Genomic DNA, 22599 nt, shown 5'->3' with positions numbered 1-22599 from the left:
GATATTTGGTATGGTAATGAAATGGTACAAAGGGTATACTGCAAGGCATGGCATCCTTAAAAGAACCACTTCAGTGCATTGAATACATGTCTGCCTTGTTCAGGCCAGGGAATAGCTTAACTAATTCTCAGGCTTTGAATATTGTAATTTTATTTCATCTTGCTTATATTTGCTGACAAGGAAAAGAAAATAAGTTGATTATACAGTGATAATTTAGGTTTTAATAGCTATATTCAACAACATATAAAAATATATAATTTATGAATAAAAATACTTCTAAATTGTATGTTTGCACTTGAGTACACTAAATTCTTACAGTGGTTTTAAACTGTTTCATTTGACATATTTAGCAACAGTAGTGTTTTACATAAATTTCCTTTTAAGGGTGCTTGTCATAAAATATCCCACCAATTTTTAGGGAAAAAAATTCACAAATTATTCTTAGTATATATTAAGATGAGCATTTTGTGTTGCTAATAAATTATAAGCTGTTAGAGACAATGTTTGAGTTAGTAGCAACCTTCTTAGTTAAATAAGATAAATTAATCAAATGTGAGGATATATTATTAATGAAACTTAAGTTATAACAAGTTATAAAAGCTGACAGTCTAGTAAGCTGACAGATCCAGCTTAAGTGATTTAGATAGAGTAACTTTTATAGATACTTTACAAACATTTAAAAATATTTCTTTTTTTTTTTTTTTTTGAGGCAGAGTCTCATTCTGTTGCCTGGCTCGAGTGCTGTGTGTAGTAGTCCATCAGTACACATTTGTTGTTTGATATTAAGTACATACCGAGAAATTGATGAGTTTTCTCAAATAATTAACTTCACATTAAGGAATTGATTTAAGTTCTGCAATGACCTGATCTTACTTCTTTATATTTGATTCTTAAATGTATCTCTTAGTGAAATTTTTCTCTTATTTCAACCGATCAGTAATTCCCAGACCATTTCTTATTTCACAATCTAAACCAATTCATACAGTTGATTTTCTTTCAGCCTTTGAAACAGGGCAGAGTATACTAATGACTCCTGTGTACTTGTTGAGAAAGAGTTTTCCTGAAGTACAGGCTGCCCACTGCAGTGCCGTGCTTTCCAGCAAACCAGCCATCTCTGAGTCACTTCACTTATGATGGCATAAGAAACTCCACCTGCTCATTCTGCCTGTCACCCCTTTCCCATAAGACAGAGTATCAAGGAAAGAAGGAAGGAAGGAATAGCAGTGCATAAAGTATCAACATTTCCATCTGTTCCCCAACCCTAAAGAGGGCCAGGTGATGCCTAATAGGGGGCTGCATTAAAAAAGAGAAACTCTGAGCTTAGGGAACACCTTATAAAGAACAGTTACTAATAGTAAGCTGTTGAGCAATACACTAACTTTATTATAGCATACAGTAAACAAACTTGACCTGTGCTCAGGAGGGAAACACTATGTCTGTTGTCCAAGGCTGTTTGCTATACAAACATCCTTGCAAACATAGTCCAGAACAAGACTCTCAGTGCCTCAGCTTGCAAGATGTACAGAAACATGAGAGACTCATGGAGAATTACACTGTTCTATATATAAAAGTTGATATCTCTTATCCGAAATGCTTGAGACCAGAAGTGTTTCAGATTTTATTTTATTGTTTTGGATTTTGGAATATGTATTATATAATACTTACCAGTTGAGCATCCCAAAACCAAAAATCCAAACTCCAAAATGCTCTAATGAGCATTTCCTTTGAGCATCAGGTCAGCACTCAAAAAGTTTTGGATGTGGGGGCTTTTCAGATTTGGGATTTTTGGATTTGGGATGCTCAGCCTGTATATATGTTTATTATCCATTTCCCCCAAACAATGTTGCGCTCCATGAGGATGGAGATTTTGTCTGTTTTGTTCAATTCTCTGTCTGCAGTGCTTAGAACAGTGCTTGGTGCTCAGTAGATACTCAATAAATATTTGCTGAATGAATGAATTAATGAATATGAGTTATTTGATGGATTTCCTGATGATACATTTAGGGATGGTGGAACGAATAACTTTGGTATGTTTATATTTCTATTACTATAGCTCATTGGTATTTTGACATTAATTATGTTCTAAAAGTAAATTTCCATTCTAACACTGATTTCTATTTTATTATCAAATTTGATAAACGTACATATTTTTTTAAAAGCCATGGAATAAGAGTTTTTACTGAAACATGCCATGTATTTTGATATGGTTGGGACCTTTGAAGCAAAGAATTATGTGTAAACGCAGATCACTTATAGCAGAGAATACCACAGCGTATTGAGTTATGATGTACCACGTGGATTTAATTAAAATTTCAGCTGAATATTTTTACTGTGAGTCTAAGTGCTTAGATTGGATTTTGATAAGTACAAATCTTGGTTTATGCTACAAAATTTCCATTTGACCTTTGGGTTTACATAATTCTTTCAGTTGTATCAAGAATGAGAATATTTGTCTCTTTAAATATACATAGGTTGTATTTAGTTATGGTGCAATGTTGGGTAGTAATATAGATTACAAAGAGTAAAGTTGGCATTTTAGCTCTGCCACCAATGAGCTGTATAGCCTTGGACAAGTCCCTGAATTTCTCTACCACATTTTTAATTGTACTTTGAGAAAGTAAGATAATTTTTAATTTTCCAATCCTAGAACTCTTAAGTTTTTGGATATTCACACAACTATCTTTTATTGTTATTCTGTTTTTAGGTGATGTCCTTGTTGCTGTGAATGATGTTGATGTGACCTCTGAAAACATAGAGAGAGTTCTGTCTTGCATTCCTGGACCTATGCAGGTATAAACATTCTTTTTCTATATTTTATGGTGTTACATAAAATAAATATATCTTGTACAGACATATATAATTACCAACTTACCATTAAAACTGCTATGTGTGTTGATGACAATCTAGTTCCAGGAAGGGTCATTGTAAACAGTCATGGAATTTTCTGTTCTCTGACTTACTAAAATTACTGTTGCTATAAAGATTTTTTAATGTAGTTTTATTTATTTAAAAACTATATTATTTTCTTGATTTTTTTTTGTTGTCTATTTAAGCCTTCCTCCTAAACTTTTGTTTAGCTACTTAGTGAATTTTTTATCCTTCTAGATAAAAATAAATTTCTTTTATAAGTAGTCATTTTGATACTGTAAACGTTGACATTTTATATCATAGGTGACATTTTTAGGTTATTAGATGTCTTTTGAAAGTGCTATACCTTTTATTTATGAATACTCTGTTCTCGTTAGCATCAGGAATTAGCCTTTTCTTTTGGGGGATAGGGAATATGATATGCTTGATAGGTTCAAGGATCCAATAGGCAGTGAGAAGATGAAGCAAATTTTGTATTCGTCAGGATGAAGAACAGAATCCCTAATAAATTAGAATCTTTCCTGCATCTGATTTGAGATTCCGAAATAAGACCAATGATGAAATTCCTTGTTTTCTAAGAAATAAGATTTTCTTTATACCCACTTTTTTCTCTAACACACCCACATGTATACACATGCACGTATGCTTTATAACTTTAGCTATCTTTGGAAATGTAAAATGAAAGTACAGGAATAACTGTGGTAGCCAAGAACAGCAATGCCTAGGTATAGATAGAGAGATGTAGACGGAGTGGTATTCAAAATATTAACAATCAGGTGGGCACCAGCCAGCCATAGTGTTAGAGTAGGGAATGCCATTGTCCCCTTTAGTCACTAGGTGAGAGGAGGTCCTAGGGTGGGTGCTAGGGTACCTCAGGGGCTAAGACAGCCACTACTTGTCAATCAGTAATGAAGAATTGCAGTATTTTAGCAATTGAACCAGCTTCCCCCAAATATAGTGGCTGTGTATCAACCCTGAGTGAGGGCTCTCCTTTTCTTGCCTGTGTCGATTGCAGGTGTTACTGCCAGTATTGCCAGAGTTCAACCATGTCTCTTCTGTCTCTAAAAAAAGAAAAGTTATGTATACAGTGGAGTCACATTATATTTAATTAACATTTGGAAATTCAGCTGTGCACACTTGTCAGAGGAAAGGAGAGAAGGAAATGATTTAAATATTTTGGGCCAATTCCACCCACAATTAACACATCCTCACTAAACATGCAATAGGAGTCATGTATCTGCTATTTGTCCAGTTTGCCTCTGCAGCATGAGCATCTTGCTGCATTAAATGTGGTTCTGAGTTTAAAGAGACATATTTTTTTAATACAGCATGGCTCTTAAGTGCCAATACTTACATCTGGTGCCAGAATGAAGAACTAGAAGGTTGTTTTGAAGATGGAAGAACAACTGTGTGAGTTAGAGTTATCATATTGAGAGAGTATGTTGTACTCCAACATAGCACTGCCCTCTTAATGTAATTTCAAGGGAATTTTGACAGTATACACTTTAAAATATAATCCCTTCATAAGTGTATATTACTAAATTCTTATTATTTTAGAAAATAAGTGTAACTGTTTTTCTTATTATGAAAGTAATAGGCCCGGCACAGTGGCTCACGCTTGAGGCCAAGGCAGGAGGATTGCTTGAGGTCAGGAGCTGAAGATCAACCTGAGCAAGAGCAAGACCCTGTCTCTACTAAAAATAGAAAAATTAGCTGGGAATGGTGGCAAGTGCCTGTGGTCCCAGCTACTTAGGAGGCTGAGGCAAGAGGATTGCTTGAGCCCAGGAGTTTGAGGTTGTAGTGAGGTATGATGACGCCACTGCACTCTACCCAGGGCAACAGAGCAAGACTGTATCTCAAGAAAGAAAAGAAAGTAATACATGTTCATTGTAGAAATTTTGGAAAATACAAAATCTCTTAGACTCCTACCACCTGAAGATATCTACTATTAACATTTTGGTATATTTCATCCCAGTTCCCCCCACCCTCCCTAAGTATAAACATGCGTGCATGCATTTGTTTATTTATTTGTTTGTTTTACTAGCAGAATTGGTATTATAGCTATGTCTTTCGTAAAAGCAAGCAATACATTTAGAGCAATGTATCTTTAGTAACCATACAAAAGATAGTTAAAATTTGTTTACATAGAAACCATATTTAGTAAAACACATTTTTCTTACTTTGTTAGTGTTGAAAGAGGGAGTGAACTGTAAGCTTTTCACTGCCAGCCGTTTCCCTGAGACTGTGTAAACTAGGAGTTCAGGGAGGCAGGAGTAGGACTGGGAAGGGAACTAGTTTCCTGTGTTGTGGGCAGTATGTCGGGTGCTTTGCTTATATCATTCCTTTAATAACTTCACTTATTTTTCATAAAAACCTGTAAGATTCCAATGATTAGTAATCCTGTTTTATATATGAAGAAAAAAAATCTAGGAGAGATTTAATGATTTTCCCAAGGTTTCAGAATCAATAACTCAAAGAACTGGAACTCAAACTGACTCCAGAGCATGATCCTTCCATTTCACACACAACCTGTATGGATCTTGATGTTTGTGTCTCCTTATTCTTGATGGGCCAGAACTGATGAGGTAGACCTGTCCCAGGAAAAGTTGTTTTGCCTGGTTTGTTTATGTAGCATTTGAAACAGTTATTTAAGCACTAAGAGGAGAAGAATGCTGATTTACAAAGAATGCCATAGGAGACTTTTTAACATTTAAATTTGGAAATATCTAACAGTAACATTTGAAAAATATACTCAGAGTATAAAAGTGATCTGAAAGCCTGTTGTCATTGAAGGGAAGATGGCTTAGGAAATAGTATAATGTGGTAGAAAGGACACTGAGGAGAAGGAGGTCAGATGTCCATTTAAAGCTTTGCTCCAAGCTACCTTCCAAATTCTGCTGTGTTTCAGTTTCCTCATTTATAATCAGGAGGGATTTGAGATGGTAATCTCGGAGCCCAATTCCAACTCCATAATTCTGTGTTTGCACTTAAGTAATTTCTGTTATAAATAGATTCAGAATACCAGAATGATATCCAGAGGCAAAGCCTGTATACTTAGTGAGGTAAAAAAAAGCCCAAACCATTTCTTTTAAAGCCAGATTTTAACATTTTCCAAAATGGTTGTCCATTCATCAAAAATGTTAGTATCATGAAAGGCAAAAAAGGGCTACGGAATTATTCTAGATTAAGGCAGATTAAGTGACATACAACTAAATGCAGTAGATAATCCTTGATTGTTGGTGGATTGCAGTGGAATCGCCGTATTGGAACAATTGGGGAAATTTGGACTTGGACTTTATTAGACAATAGTGTTGTATTTAATGTTAAAATTCCTAAGTGTGGTAATTACATTGTGGTTATGTAGGAGGTTGCCCTTATCCAGCAGTCCCTGACCTTTTTGGCACCAGGGACTGGTTTCATGGAAGACAATTTTTCCATAGATGGGGTGGCGGGCAGGGACAGCGGGAGAGGTGGAGCTTGGGTGATAATGCAGTGATGGCCAGTGGCTGTAAATACAGATGAAGCTTTGCTTGCTGCTCACCGCTCACCTCCTGCTGTGCAGCCAAGTTTCTAAGTTTCACGGGAGACAATTTTTCCACAAATTGGGGGGTAGGAGTGGGAGGCAGAGCTCAGGTGGTCATGCATGGCCAGTTCCTAACAGGCTATGGACTGGTACCAGCTGAGGCCCAGGGGTTGGGGACTGCAGCCCTTATCCTTAGGATATACATGCTGAAGTCCTTAGGGATGAAATATTAAAATATCTGCAAATAATTTACAAATGGTTCTGCCAAAACATTTTAGAAATACATAGAAAGAAAAGAGGATAGAAGGAGAAGGAAGGAAGACAGGAAAGAAGAGATGAAATGAAGCAAATGTGATAAAATGTTATCAGTATTGCAGTTGGGTGAGGGATATATGGGTAATCATTGTACTCTGCTTGCAACTTTTCTGTAGGTTTGAAAATTTTAAAATAAACAGTTGTTGATTCAAACAAAGAAGTTTTAGAAATTTAAAATGACAAAAACAAAGGTGCATGTGCCCTTGTAATTACTGACTTGGGACCTTGGTGCGTTGCTGTAGTTCCGTACACTCATTTATTCAACGAATACATAATCATGCATGTAGTACATCATCCCCTCCCCTGGCTTGATCAGAGAGCTGGGGTCCAAAATTTGCAGTTGACCAGGATCGATTTCATTCAGCACTGGGTCATGGCTAGTTTTCCTGGAGCTTTGGAAGAACCCAATTCCTTTTCTAGGAGATCAGCGTGCTTGGACTCTTACCTCTCAGGTACTTCTTAGACCTAAAGAAAGGGGCAAAGACTTCTTAAAAGTGATGATACTTTAGTAGAATGTTGTAACTTTTATTATTTCCTTGTTACACAAAAGTGATACCCATATATACTGTGGAAAATTTAGAAACAGACTAGTAAATATTTTAAAAATTTCTAAATCTTCTCTATTTTCAGAACTCAGAATAACCATCTATATCAATATTTTAAAGTGGAAGATTGACATGATCAGATTTGTATTTTAGGAATTTTTCACTCTGTATGGGGAAGACATAGGCAAGACTTGAGGTCTGGGAACCAGGTGGTCAGATTTGCAATAGTCCAGAGGAGAAGTGATAAAGGCCTGAGCAAAGGGGCTAACTGTGGGAATGGAGGAGGAGGAGTAGATTAGATTTAAGATATAGAGGAAATTGAGGAGGATACTACTTCCTGTAGGAGACAGAGAAGTCCAAGAAGCCTTCGGGGTTTTGTCTTGAGTAACTTAGTGAGTTTGCCCGAGAAGAAAGAAGAATGGAAAACAGATACTATGCTGAGCCAATCAGACTCAATGCCTTCAAAATTTTGACTTGAGGAATTTTGCCAGTTGTTAGCGAAAGGGAAAGGATGAGACATGTAGAGGTCAGTGCAGATATGAGAGACAGTGCGGACTCTGGGCAGAGGTGAGAGGCTGATCGGCTTCTGTACCTGCTTCAGATTCTGACAGATTTCCCAGGGCTCGTCCTGTGAAGAGGATGCTAGCTAAAGGAAAGAGAGAGGATTTGTTTGGTAGAGGCTGAAGAGATACTGCTGCTTAAATAGGATAGGTTGAAGATTGAAGTAGAAAGAGGGGATAATAAAAACAAGATTTTGGAAGTGATGAGTTATAGAGAGTGTGTCCTTGGACCTGAGGAAAGGTATGTCATCTCCTGAACTGGGAGGGAAGGAGGACAGGCTGGCCAAATTGCACAAGTAACAGAGAGATGGGAGATGGGGGATCGTGAACCTCGTCACAGGTTAAAGTCTATGGAGTAACAATAGAAAACTCTATAAGAAGCTAATTTTATATCTAATTTACATTAGACATTACTTAATAAAAGTTGTTTTCCTATAAAACACATAACATCCTTAATATTTATATATATTAAACCCCTTTTTAAAAAGCACTCAACTCTGGCTAGGCACTGTGGCTCATGCCTGTATTCCCAGCACTTTGGGAGGCCAAGGCAGGAGGTTTGCTTGAGGCCAGGAGTTTAAGACCAGCCTGGGCAACATAACGAGACCCCATCTCTACAAAAAAAATTTTTTTTAAGTTGCTGGGCATGGTGGTACATACCTGTAGTCCTAGCTACTGGGGAAGCAGAGGCAGGAGGATCACTTAAGCCCAGGAGTTTGAGGCTGTGGTGAACTATGATCGGGCCACTGCACTCTAGCCTACGTGACAGAGTGAGACCCTGTCTTTTTTAAAAAACATAAAAGCACTTAACTCTTAATTTGACTATCTGTCTTACTCTTTATCATTTTATCAAGGTAACCAGATTTCCTGACATTAATGGCTACTTACCATGTAAGGTTTTAAAAATGTCTTTCTAAATTGTAATTATCTTTGTGTTATGGAGCCAGCTTTACTTAAATCAGAAGAATGGTGGCTAAAATGACTCCTTAAAGAATTTTAATGGATGGTTCTGTGGTGTGTGTTTTTGTATGGGTTTTGTCATGGCGAGGGGAAAAGGTCCTTGCACCACAGAAAAAAAGTGATGTTATTTGCCAAGTATAACATTAAAAGTTAGTTTTCAAGTATGTCATTTTTTACCGAGCATAGTAAACCAGTCTTAAATTTTTGGTTGTCGCTGCCTCCTAAAGTAAAATTAGTGTATTTTTAAGTCTACCACCCATTTCCTTTTGTCGTTTTTTGGTGAGTCACACCCTGTCTTTTGACCTCTCTACCCACAAGAATGTCAGCTGGAAGAGATGCCCTCCCTGTTCTGAGATGCGTTTCTTTCTCTGAGGACCCACCTTCTTGTCACCACTGGTTATGCACAGCTCTTACAGACTCTCCAACGGACCCAGGCTGTCCCTGTGACCCCTGCTTCCCTAGGCTGTCACTCATCTCATACTCCCCCACCTCCCATCAGATTTCTCCTTCTCTACTCCACTCATACACCTCCACTCCTAGCTTCTCTCCAAAGCCCAGTGCCAGGGGACAATCTTCAAAGTTCCCATCTATTTTGTCACAAAGTCTGTACTGAGGAATTCCCCAAATTTTAAAGATTTCTCACATTTCTAGGAAGCACTACCAAAGGTTTCTATGTATTTTCTTTTGGATACTCCTAAATCCTCAATCTTAGATAAAAGGCCCTCTGACCACCAAGCCATTCATCAGACCCTATTCAAGGATTATATATTTATGTTTATGTTTATATTTATAGTTGCATTTACATTTGTCTATGCATATACTGAGCCATCCCCACTGGAATAGGTGCCACCCTCAGAACATAGTCTTTCAGGCCACATAATGCCTATGTAGCTTGCTTGGGTCAAAACCTGACACCAAATATTCTTTTCCACACCCTTCTAAGATGATCATGTCTGAAGCAGTGTCTCTCAACTCTTTCTCACCTTAACCTTATATTAATTTTCATCAGATGATAATCCTTGATTGTTCACACATAAGTTGACTAATTTTTATATTTTTGTTTAATTGGCTTAGTATTTTCCCCCGAAATATACTAATTTTATGCTCAGCCCTTTTTGATACACTGCTCTAATAACCAAGGGCCCATTTTTCAACATCAGGTTTCCAGAAAACATAAAGAATTCAGAAAACATTTATCTTTTCCATTTGAAATTATATTAAATATTTTATAAAGTGACATCATCATCAGGCCTCAGAAAAATTTCATGAAGAACTTCTTCCCTCTGTTCTCTATACAGATTACTGCTAGTCTTGACCTACTTCATCTTTACCTTAATATATACATATACATGAATTGAGACTCCATGTTTCTTTTCTTTTTACTGATTTATTAAATAAAATAAAGACTTAGAAAAGATGTGCATTTAACTTAATTCACTGTAGGTAGACAAAACTAACTTATGCCCTTGACATGCCTCAGGCAGCTACAGATAAGCAAAACTGAGTACAACCACAGTCACTCATTGCCAACAAAAAAGGAGTATCTAGATTTTTTCCTTTTTGAAGGTTTATTTATCAAGAGAGATTTATTTTACAGTGAAATACTAACAGCAGTTGGATGGGCAAGTGGGGCTATGGATGATCTTTTTTTAATATACTTAACATTTTTTATGAAAATATATTAATATAAATATGTAAAGCTTATTTTTAAAAAAAGCAACTGTAATGTGTTAGTATTTATCATATATTTAAAGTTCGCCTTGAAAATGATACTTCTTGTAATAAATTATTAAAAATAGGGATTGTTTATTATTGGGTCTTGATAATTTTAAAATATTTTCTGCCAAATCATAACTTACTACATATAAACAATTTTGTCTACTTTTAAATATTGGCTATGTTTCTTTATTCATAATCAAGCATAAATTTATTTTTTAACTTTTAAAATGTAATCTTATTTTAAAAGAATCATTGGGCTTTAATGTTTAAATTTCAAACTTTATGGATTTTTACCATTAGAATGTCCATTTTACTCATATGTGTTCCTATAAGATTTTAAACATTAGGAATACTTTGTACTTATGTAGCTTATGATGATGTCCTCACTATACAAAATTAACTATATTTAGTGAAAACATCTTATAGTCAAGATATACACTGTTGTTTCTTCTAAATGAGAGAGTTGTCTTTGGCCAGCTGGCATCTAGATGAATATCTCCTTTTTCAAGGAAAGGTAAGTGAGAAGGAGAAGCTACCTTTCAATAACTGGAAAATGGCCACATTCCAGACTTTTAACAGTCTTGCCATCAGGCCATGAAATTAAAACTATCTTGATAAAATTCACAGATAATCTTCTTAGAGCCATGATCCAAGATCCAGCATGTTGATAGTTTTTACTGTCCTTGCCCTTGGTTTTAAAGAACCAGAAAGAATGTCTGAGAGAAGAATATTTTAAATATGACCTTATTTGGAAGGAGAGCTAACTCTGATTTATGTGAGGTCACTCGTAATGCTGAATCTTTTCCATTTATCTTCCTCAGATGAGTTAGTGCTATTAGCATTTATAATATAGTGTTGCTCTTTCTTTATACTCTCAGATCATACTAATTTCTGTTTTTTATAATGGCATTTCTTGTTTTTTTAGTCAGTAATTTAGGATGCAATGATTAAGATTAAATAAGTGAATTTTTGTTCAGTGCATTATACATGCCTGCTCAATAAACATTTGTAATGATATGTGTCAGACATTCTGCTAGGAGCTGGAGATACAAATATAAAAAGAATATACAGCCCCCGCCATCAGGAGCCCTCGCTCTAGGATGATTTAAACGTACTGTACATGCCTGAGTATATGTGCATGCACACATCCTTCTTTGTGAAAATTGCAGGTGATTTTCCCTTGTTGAAAAATTAACACATTGTTTTAATTTTTAAAGGTAAAACTAACATTTGAAAATGCATATGCTGTGAAAAAGGAGACAAGCCAACCACGACAGAAAAAGGCACAGTCAAACATGAGTGATTTAGTCAAACTTCTATGGGGAGAAGAGGTTGAAGGTATCCAGCAGAATATCCTAAACACTCCTCATATCATTATGTATCTCACCCTACAGCTCGACTCAGAAACATTAAAAGAAGAGGTGAGTGTCTTCTCAAAAGTGCAGAGGAAAGAGTAAGGACCTTTTATTTTATCGTCTTGTCAGTGAGTAGTAAGCCTTTTTGATTTAAGGAAGAAACAAAAGTGAATTAACCATGTTCTGTTGTTATTCTTTAAAATTATCTGTATATTTTATACTCTATCATAAATATGAATATTTCATACTACAAATGCCTTAAAAATAAAAGCAATTTAACTATTCACTTATTGTAAGCTGTAGGAAAAGGAGAAACGGGAGGAAGGTATTATTGCAATATCTTCTAACTTAGAAGCTAAGGTCCTGTTAGTGTTTTTTTTTTTTTTAAGTAAGCTTTATTGAGTTGTTGTTTATATATAATAAAATTCAGCAGTTTGAAGTATACAAGTTGATGAGTTTTGACAAATACATATAGTGGTGTAGCCATTATGACAATCATAATACGGAACATTTTTGTCACCCAAAGAAAATTCTTTCGTGCCCTGTTTTAATCAGTATCCTCTTGCTAGCTTTTAATTCAAGGAGATGTATTAATACCATTAATAGGTGGTAAATAGTTTTTATTTTTTACATATTCTTTTTTCATTCACTCATTTTTCAGTGTTTATTGAGTACCTGTTTTATGCCTGGTATAGTATTAGACATTGGGTATTTTTATTTGCAGGTAAGAAAATAATCCTAGTAAAGGTAAATAAAATGCTCAAGTTCACATAGCTAGTAACTGACAGAATTTCTACTTAAACCAAGGTGGTTTGCTTTCCAAATTCTGTGTCTGTTCTAAACCAGATTGCTTTTCAGCATAGGTGTTTTCAGGCTGTTAATTGTTTTGTTCCAGTTTTCTTTATCTTTTACCAATTTCTTGTCAGTGTGTCCTTTTCATAATTAAGAGAGGTATGGAAATCTCCTACTCTGATGGGGATTTATGCGTTTTTTCCCTCTGGTTCTGAATATTTTTGGTTTGTGTATTTTGAGACAATTTTATTAGATGTATTAAGGTCTAGAATTATTAAGTCTTCTTGGTGAATTGAATCTTTTATCATTATAATGCGACACTCCCTACCCTAATAATGCTTTTGTTTTAGTCTTTTTAAGATTAGCATTTAAAAATATTTTTTACTATTCAATATTAGTAGAACTTTATTATATAACTATTTGAATATTTTTTTCCTTTCTTTTTCTAACTCTGTGTCTGTGTTTTTGATACACCTCTTACAAGCAGCATATTTCCCATCTGGCAATCTCTAGATTTTGACTGACAAACTAAATGAGTCCATATATAGAGATTACTGATATATTTAAATTTGTTTCTGCCATCTTTAGAAATTTCCATTTGAACTGCTTTGTGATGTTTTTCTTACCTATTTTTGGTTGCTTATATCATTATAATTCTTGCTATATACTCTGTTTCTTTAGCAATTACTCTTAAAATTTTATCATGACAAATTTGTCTTAACAAATTCTAAAGTTAAACACTATCTTAACCCCTTTTCAAATAATTCAAGGCCCTTACTACACCTTAACTCCAATTACCCCTCTCTTCACCTACATACTATTGTCATTAATATTTTAGTGCTATTCTTCTTCCATAAATTTTGCACAATTATACTATAACTACTAATTATTTATTATAAAATGTGTAAATTATAACTGTTATAAATGTATAAATTATATATTATAAAATGATACAAAGTATATATGATTATATATTACATATAATCATGATTTAATTTGTATTATATAATTTATATAATGATAAAATATATTTCATACAGATGAACCTAGTTTAAATTTGCAATTATGCTTAATATTTTCTTTATTCACCATTCTTTCTTATATCTCAAACTGTCCTTACCGGATCTGTTTTTTCTTCCTAAAGACATATTTAGGTAGGACCTTTCTTTTTAGTTAAAGTTTGTTGGTGATAAATTCTTTTTGTTGTTATTCTCTGATGATTTTTGTTTTACCCCTCTTGAAAGGTAGCTTTATAATTTTAGATTGTATTAATTAGGATAGACTGTCTTAATCTGGGCAGGCTGATTGCTATAAATAACAAACAACCCTAACATCTCAGTGGTATACGATGATGAAAGTTTATTTCTCACGTCATGTAAATGTTTCTGGTCATGTGGCTCAGTGAGTCTAGCCCCCATTATTCCAAAGGGCTTCAGAGTCCTCTGTTGGATCTTTTGCATCTAGCTGGCCAATGAGAGAAAAGAGAAAGCATGCAATATCACATGGGACATTTTGGAGGCCTGGCTTGAAAGTAGAAATGAAATTCTATTGGCTAGAACCAGTTTCTTGGTCTCTCCAGGTACAAGGAGGTGAGAAAGGTAGTCTTCATGTGTGGCCAGGAAGAAATAAACTGAATGTATGGCATTGCTTATGCCACCTAAGTAGATAGTTATTTTCTCTAATCTGTTTGAAGATAGTATTCCTTTGTCCTCTAACCTCTAAAGTCTACTGTTAGTCATTTGTTCCTTTGTAAGGAATGTGCCTTTTCTTTTGTTCCGTTTCTTACTTCTGCTATGTTCAGACTGTTGTTTAACCTCTCCATTGTGTTCTTGATTCAAACAATTAGATATATTTTTAAAATTTTCTATTTAAAAAATTTTCTATTTTTTAATCTATTTTTTAAATTTTTAATTCTTATGGATACACATTAATTGTACATATTTCTAGGGTACATGTGATATTTTGATACAAGCATAAAATGTGTAATAATTAAATCAGAATAATTAAAATATCCATCACCTCAGCCATTTATAATTTCTCTGTGTTAGGAACATTCTAATTTTACTCTTTCCTTATTTTGAAATAGACAATAAATTATTGTTAACTATAGTTGCCCTATTGTGCTATTGAACACTAGATCTTTTTCCTTCTATCTAACTTTATTTTTGTATCTATCAACCATCCCTACTTCCACCACCCCCTAATACCCTTACCAGCCTCTGGTAACCTATTCTACTCTCTTATCTTCATGAGTTCAATTTTTTTGTAACCCCCACATATGAGTAAGAACATCTTTCTGTGCCTGGCTTATTTCACTTAACATAATGTCCATCCACATGGTTGTAAATGACAGAATTTCATTCCTTTTATGGCTTAATGATATTCCATTTTATATGTATATATATACACACACACATCACATATATATACATATATACATACATACACACAAACATCCCACATACATATATACATACACCACATTTTCTTTATCCATTTTATCCATTGATGAACACTTAGGTTGATTCCATATCTTGGCTGTTGTGAATAGTGCTGCCAAAAACATGGGAGTGCAGGTATCACTTATGTATATTGGTCTCCTTTGTTTTAAATATATACCCAACAGTGGAATTGCTGGATCATATGGTAGTTCTATTTTAGCATTTTGAGGAACCTCCATACTATTCTCCATAGTGGCTGTACATTCCAACTAACAGTCTATGAACATATTCTGACCAGCATTCATTATTTCATGTCTTTTTGATAAGAGCCATTTTAGCTAGGGTGAGTTGATTATCTCATTGTAGTGTTGATTTGCATTTCTCTGATGATTAGTGATGTTGAGCATTTTTTAAAATACCTGTTGGCCATTTGTATGTCTTCTGAGAAATGTCCATTCAGATCTTTTGCCCATTTTTTTTTAATTTAAAAAATATTAGATGGTACATGTGTTTTTTCTTACTTGGGTGACTTGTATCATGCTGAAGTCAGGGCTTTCATCACCAGAATAATGTACATTGTACCTAATGGGTAGATTGATTTTTATCCCTCACCTCCTCCTATCCTCCTCCCTTCTTAGTTTCCAGTGTCCATTACACCTCTTTATGACCATATATATCCCCGGTTTAGCTCCCACTTATAAGTGAGAACATGTGGTATTTGTTTTTGCTTTCCTGAGACACTTCACTTGGGCACCCCAAGTTTACTGCCTCTGAGACTAGGGCAGCACCAGGGCTTGCCCAAGAACTGTAGTCCTTGTAGCCTGACTACCAGGGCCCCAGACTACTTTAGTCAGCTGGTGGTGAATCCCGCTGGGACTTGGGTTCCTCCTGCTGGAGCTAAGCATTCCCCTCTGGCTGGGGCTGGTCTAAATGCAGCCTTTGTGGGCACTGGCAGAATTCTGCCCTGCGTTGTGTCCGTTGTGATAGGGCAGCACTGAATTCCATTGTGAAGTCTCACACTCACTTCACTCTCCCTCCTCCAAGCACACAGATTCTTTCTTTATGCTGGACTTCCTGGGCTTAGGGAAGTGTAGTGTAGACAGTACAAGACTATTTTCTACTTTGTTCAATGCTTGCTTCTTTGTTATTACGTTAAAACTAGGTACTGTGGTCACTCACTTGCTTTTTTGGTTCTTATTAATGTGCTTTCTTGTGTGGATAGATGTTCAATTTGGTGTTCCTGCAGGGGGACGATTGCTGGAGGGTTCTCTTTGGCCATCTTACTCCATTTCCTCCCCTAAACAATTACATTTTTGTTTTTAGAAGTTCATAAAAATTGTTTAACTAATATACATTTCAAATCTGCCACGATATTTTTGGTGGTCTCTTTCGCTTGCTTGTTGTGATTCTATACTTTATTTCTCTAAGCGTTTCACGTATATCTCTTCTCTGTTCTGTACCTGCCCTTTCTACTTATCTCTAGTCCTGAGGGAACTCTCATGTGTTGTGGTTTGCCTTCTTACGTGCTTGGGGATCTTTGACTAAACTTATTGCTTGATTTTATTTTTGGGAAAGCTTCCTCTAGAAAGAATTTGCTGCTGCTTCCTCTGCCACTGACTGACTTAGGGCACTTCAGCCTTACTTGAGGGTCTGAGCTTAACAAAGTTGTTCTGGGCTCAGCTCACCTACCTTGTTATTAGCTCAGTGCTCAGTGTCCTGATTTGAAGCTGTTGGAGGCATCAGCCCTCAGAACAGCCCTGTCTGTGTACTTCTACTCACCACTCACCAGGCCTAGCTCAGGCCCCAGCTTGCTTTGCAGCAATGGGGAAGGAGGTGGAAAGGAGGATGTCCTTGGAAACCTCTCTACTTCTTGCATGCCAAGAATTCAACAAGTATATTTTGGCCATGGATCTAGTTTTACAGCATCGAGTTTCTCGAAGCATCTAGTCTACCATAATGCTTTCAGTGGAAGTGAGATCTCAAAAATTATTTAACTAATCTACATTTCTTTGTTTTTGAAACCCTTTCAGACTGTGTTCTCAATGCTGAAGCCATTTTTATCCAAGCGACAAATTTCCTTGTGTTGCTTCCTATATTAAAATTTAGTAAGCAATTAAAATGACAAAGTAGGGATTTACTTTACATATTTTTGTTATTTTCTGTGTTCAGAAAACTACATATAGGCCTAGAGTTAATAATTCTAATTTCTTATGTATGTTACTAGTCCCTTATATCTTTACAACAAATGAGATGCTTAAGCATTTATTATATGTAACACACAACAAATTTTTGTTGTGTGTTATGTAACATCCTGAATCTTTCTAGGTCATTTTGTAGTAGGTTACCACTAAGACCTTTTTGTCATCTTTGCCTTTCTTTCCATGGGAAAGTATGTAGATGTTTCTCAAGTGAACAGATTTCTGTCTGTTGCCAGCCCTGTATCAACACTGTAATTAGGAGAGGCTTTTTATTCTTCTTGAACAGAGTAGAAGCTGCTGCAAATGTGTGCTACTAACAAGTGCTTAAAAATACAGCTAATTATAATAAATTGGTCAGAAACTGTAGAGCTTGCCAGGTCTTTAATTGTGAGCCTTTATGACTCGAATAGAGACTTTCTCAAATGAACTTTTTTTTTTTTTTTACTGTTATGACTTATTTTATAATAAAATGTCATAGGGTCATTTTGTTTTCTTTGAGTTAGATATTTAATGAAAGCTTCTCTTCTTCAAGTTACAAGATTTGAAAATGTAAGGACCATAAACTGGGAGATTTAAAAAAACTAATCAAAGAGTATTTAGTTATTTGTTTAAAGTAGTGTTTGGTATTTTGGCTAAATATAATGAAATTATTTTTTGGCAAAGGTTTAAATTTATTAAGTGTAGACATAACAAGATCTTAACTAATGTTTGACTTAATCTCTAGAGATAAGATGTTTCAAAACTGTTTTTACACTAGAAATATTGCAAGAAAATTTGAGTTGTTAGGCAGAGTATATTTGGCTAGCATATTCCATAGCAATTTGCATATATTGAATGTGCTTAGTAAGTATTAATAGAAAAAGCAGATGTGTCCAGTTTATCATTATTTATATTTGTCATAATGTAGAAGTTCGCAAGACAAGCACTCTATATGACGTAATTATTTATTGTATAGGGAGACCAAAGCAAGGTATATAACACTCTTTAGAGACAGAGAGAGCCAGAGAAAAGATATGATAATATTTAAGGGGTTTGGGCTTTCAATAGAGGTTCTATTAATATTTATGAATACAATCATTAAACAGCTACTCTGAATGCGTCATGGTTTCTATCTTGACATTGTTACTTTGCTTGCTTTTAATTTGCCTTGTGAAAAAAATAGATGTCGCTTTAAGTAACAACAAAAAAGTAAGGTACAGAATGGTTTGTCTCTTTGTATAAAAGTATTAGTAAGTGCACATCCTGATTTTAAAATTTGTTATTTTATTTTGTGAAAACTGTTTCTTAGGAGCATGCTCTTCTTAAAAATAGAAAAATATTAAGCTTTTGGTAAATTATCTTATAGATCTGGTATTTTCCATAATTTAAAATAAAATGTGCTTTCTTTTAAAGTATGAATTCAGATTAATTTATGGTATGCAAACCCTTTCAAATTTAAGACAATAAGATTTTATATTGTCATGATACTTTTTTCTTCGTATCTGTACTACTTTAATTTAATTTTGTATTCTTACTTCATAAGTTTAATTGCAGTCTTGTCTTGAGTTTAAATAAATATTTAATGATTTCGCCAAATATGATGAGGATTATCTTTTAAAAGTCAGCATGAAAGTGAACTTAAAGATTTCGAAAAGTTACATGTAACCACAGGGTACAAGGACAAGAATATCTCTAGAGTCTAATTAAATATAATAAAATATTACTATTTACAATTATCATTAAGGAGATTAAAGTTTAAAACAACATTTGAAATTAATTGTAATTTAGTCAGTATCCTACTTAGTATATTATTTGGTATCATGACCAGTATTGGCAGTCTCTAACTTATTTTCAAGTATAGTATTTTAAATGCTAGTTAATGAGTTAAAAATTCCAGGCTTAGTTTTCTCCTTGTGTCTGAATAAAATTCCTGAAACTGAAAGATTTCACTTTTTTTGTTGTTGTTGTTCTTTTCTTAATACAAACTTTGAACTTACCATGACAAAAATAATGGTTGGAAAATCTGGGCATTTTGATCTTTTCTGTTTCTTTTCATTTAACAGCAGGAAATTCTTTATCATTATCCAATGTCTGAGGCTTCTCAGAAACTTAAAAGCGTGAGAGGGATTTTTCTCACACTCTGTGACATGCTAGAAAATGTAACTGGGACACAAGTTACTAGGTAATAACTTTTATTTTGCTTTAACTCTGTTTCTTTTAAGTCCTTTTCAGTTATGGATATCCACCCTGACTTTGAAATGCAAAAGTTAACTTTTGGGAGGAGGGCGCTCAAAGCTTTAATTTGTTTTTGTTTTTTTCATAAAATAAATCTAAGAATTATGTGTGTGTGTGTGTGTGTGTGTGTGTATAATTATAAACAAATTTTCTTTTTTAATATTTCAACAATTTTAGAGTCTCCAAAGAAATTTTATCTCAAATTTTAAGAACTCCCATAAATACTGATAAAATATCGAGTTGGGTTTTTTAAGCTTTAACTTTTTTTCCCCCATCATCTGGTAAAAATGACACTTCTAGTACTTTAAAAGATGTAAGATCTGCAAGACAACAGAAGAATTTCCTTAATTAACTGGGTAAAAGTCATGTTTAACTCTGTGACTGTTAATATAGTATATATAGAAAATATTGATTCATTTTCAAGACAAAAGTACCTGAGGTTCCATTTAGTGTATAAATTTACATTCATAAAGGAATATTGCAGGCCTCTTTTTATTTTTTAACAGCTTTACTGAGATACATAGTTCATAAATAGTGCAAACATAAATTCACCCATTTAAAGTGTACATGTAAATGGTTTTTTTTTTTTTTTTTGACACAGAGTCTCACTCTGTTGTCCAGGCTAGAGTGCTGTGGCATCAGCCTAGCTCACAGCAACCTGAAACTCCTGGACTCAAGCAATCCTCCTGCCTCAGCCTTCCGAGTAGCTGGGACTACAGGCATGCGCCACCATGCCCAGCTAATTTTTTCTATATATATTTTTAGTTGGCCATATAATTTCTTTCTATTTTTAATAGAGACGGGGTCTCGCTCTTGCTCAGGCTGATCTCAAACTCCTGACCTCAAGCGATCCGCCCGCCTTGGCCTCCCAGAGTGCTAGGATTACAGGCGTGAGCCACCACGCCCAGCCTGGTTTTAAATATATTCACAGATATGTGCAACCATCATCAAAATCAATTTTAAAACATTTTGCTCACCTCAAAAAGAAATCCTGTACCCTTAGCTATCAACCCAGCCTAAGACCTAAGCAGCAACTAATCTATTTTCCATCCCTATAGATTCCCTATTCTGGACATTTCATATGAATAGAATCATATAATATATGGCTATTTGTCATGGCTTCTTTCATTTAGCATAATATTTTCATGGTTCAGGCCTCCTTTTAATGTAATGAGAGAAAATGTTTCTCTTCAAATGTGGATTTGCTTTTTTTGCCTTTTTTTTATTGTAAAGGATAAATGTTATTTAATATTTAGATTTTGTTACTACTAAGAAGATATGGGTCAAACATGTAGAAAGTAGTAAATACAGTTAGGAGAACTTTTTTGAGGAAGAAATAAATATGAAAATTATTATTTTAGGAGTTACTTAGCAATGTATGTATCTTTTGTTGGATATATACCATTTAAATTGTAGTAATATAGTATACTATTAAAAAGTCTGATATTCTCTAAAAGTATATGATTTTTAAACTTTACTAAGACAAAAGTATGTTCTTTTTGAAAAAAAGTCTGTTTCATAATTCACATTTAAAATTCCACATACTTATATACTCTATATTTTTGTAGTTCGCTATTATATCTCTTTTTAGAACATTTAATTTTTTTCAACTTCATTGAAGTGTAATTGAAGTACAGTAAACTGTACATAACTAAAATGTACAATCTGATCAGTTTTCACATAGGTATATACCCTGAAACCATCACTGCAATGAATATATTTATTGCCCCAAAAGTTTCCTTGAGAACACATTTAAATCTGATTTATGTTTTAGTTACTTGTTTATATATTTGTGTCATGTATTGAATTGTCATCTTCTGAACTGAAACCACATCATCCTTTCTTTGTAATCTCTTTAGCAAATCATGTTCATAGATAGGCAATCACAAAGCATTTGTTAAATTAACCAACTGGGATGGATGCTTTGTTTAAAAAAGAAATTATATATAGTCACTTAGCAAAAGAATTTCAAGTTTTTTTCTTTTGTTGTTTTGTTTTTTTAGAGATAGGGTCTGGCTCTGTTGCCCAGGCTGAAGTGCAGTGCAGTGGCACAATCATAGCTCACTATTACCTCAAATTCCTGAGCTCAAATGACTCTTCCACCTCAGCCTCCTAAGTAGCTAGGACTACAGGCACACACCACCAGGCTCAGCTAATTTTTTTTTCCGTTTTTTGTAGAGACAGGGTTTTGCAATGTTGCCCAAGCTTGTCTTAAACTCTTGGCCTCAAGCAGTCAAGCAGTCCTCCCACCTCAGCCTCCCAAAGTGCTATGAGCCACTGTGCCTGGTCTACATGTATTTTTCTATAATGGGTCTACTTTTATTTGGCTGGGTTTTTTTGGATTATTTTTGGGTTTTTAATATTTTAGAATATATTTTAATTGTGCAATTCTTTGCCTTTGCTGTGTGGCAGTTAGGGATATGAAAAGAAATTTGCCTATTGAGTGTTCAGTTCTTAAGCATATTATATGCAATCTTTTATGAATGATTTTTATAAATTTATGACATTTAAATATATTCTAATCTTATTTTGAATTTATTTTTTCTTAGCTCATCCCTCCTTTTAAATGGGAAACAAGTTCATGTGGCTTATTGGAAAGAATCTGACAAGTTATTGTTAATTGGCCTTCCTGCTGAAGAGTAAGCTGATTTTTGTAAGCTTAAAATCATTTCTAAAATAATGTTAACAAAGTCTGTTTCATTAAAATTATAACATTTTGGTCAAAAGGCAAACTCCTTAACTTTTTACAATTCAAAGGCCTGTTGCACTAGTGAAATAGTTACCTTTGCTTATTGTTATGAATAATGCAGAAAGGTGCCAGCAAGGCCCAGCTGGACCAATTAGTAAGGGTGGGGGCTGTCAATACACTTTCCTTTTTTGTGGGAAGTACAGAGGTTGCTGAGAGATGAGCTTGTCCTCTGCTTAAACTTTTGACAATACTGTGATTTGGATTTTGCGTCTTTACAGTTTTGTTTTGTTTGTTGGAAATGTTGGAGAATTAAGGGTCAGCAGAAGGGTATTTTGTTCTGATGTTGAGCACTTTTAATGAAATAAGGAATATGTAACCCTAAAGTGACTCCTCTAATGGTACATCTTATATTATCATGGT

General features: G+C 34.5%; 1 protein-coding gene across 1 annotated transcript in view; it reads left to right on the top strand.

Annotated features, from left to right (window-relative positions):
• The window catches only part of INTU (inturned planar cell polarity protein), a 57076-nt gene that overhangs the window by 5510 nt on the left and 28967 nt on the right, over positions 1 to 22599 (top strand). Inside the window, exons 3-6 of the mRNA XM_045552310.1 lie at positions 2705 to 2790; positions 11708 to 11911; positions 19319 to 19437; positions 22040 to 22129. Of these exons, the coding sequence (XP_045408266.1) occupies positions 2705 to 2790; positions 11708 to 11911; positions 19319 to 19437; positions 22040 to 22129 (499 nt within the window). The remainder of the gene's footprint in view (positions 1 to 2704; positions 2791 to 11707; positions 11912 to 19318; positions 19438 to 22039; positions 22130 to 22599) is intronic.

This window comes from Lemur catta, chromosome 5 (assembly GCF_020740605.2).
Source record: "Lemur catta isolate mLemCat1 chromosome 5, mLemCat1.pri, whole genome shotgun sequence".
NCBI lineage: Eukaryota > Metazoa > Chordata > Mammalia > Primates > Lemuridae > Lemur > Lemur catta.
This window is presented reverse-complemented; position numbering and strand designations above follow the sequence as displayed.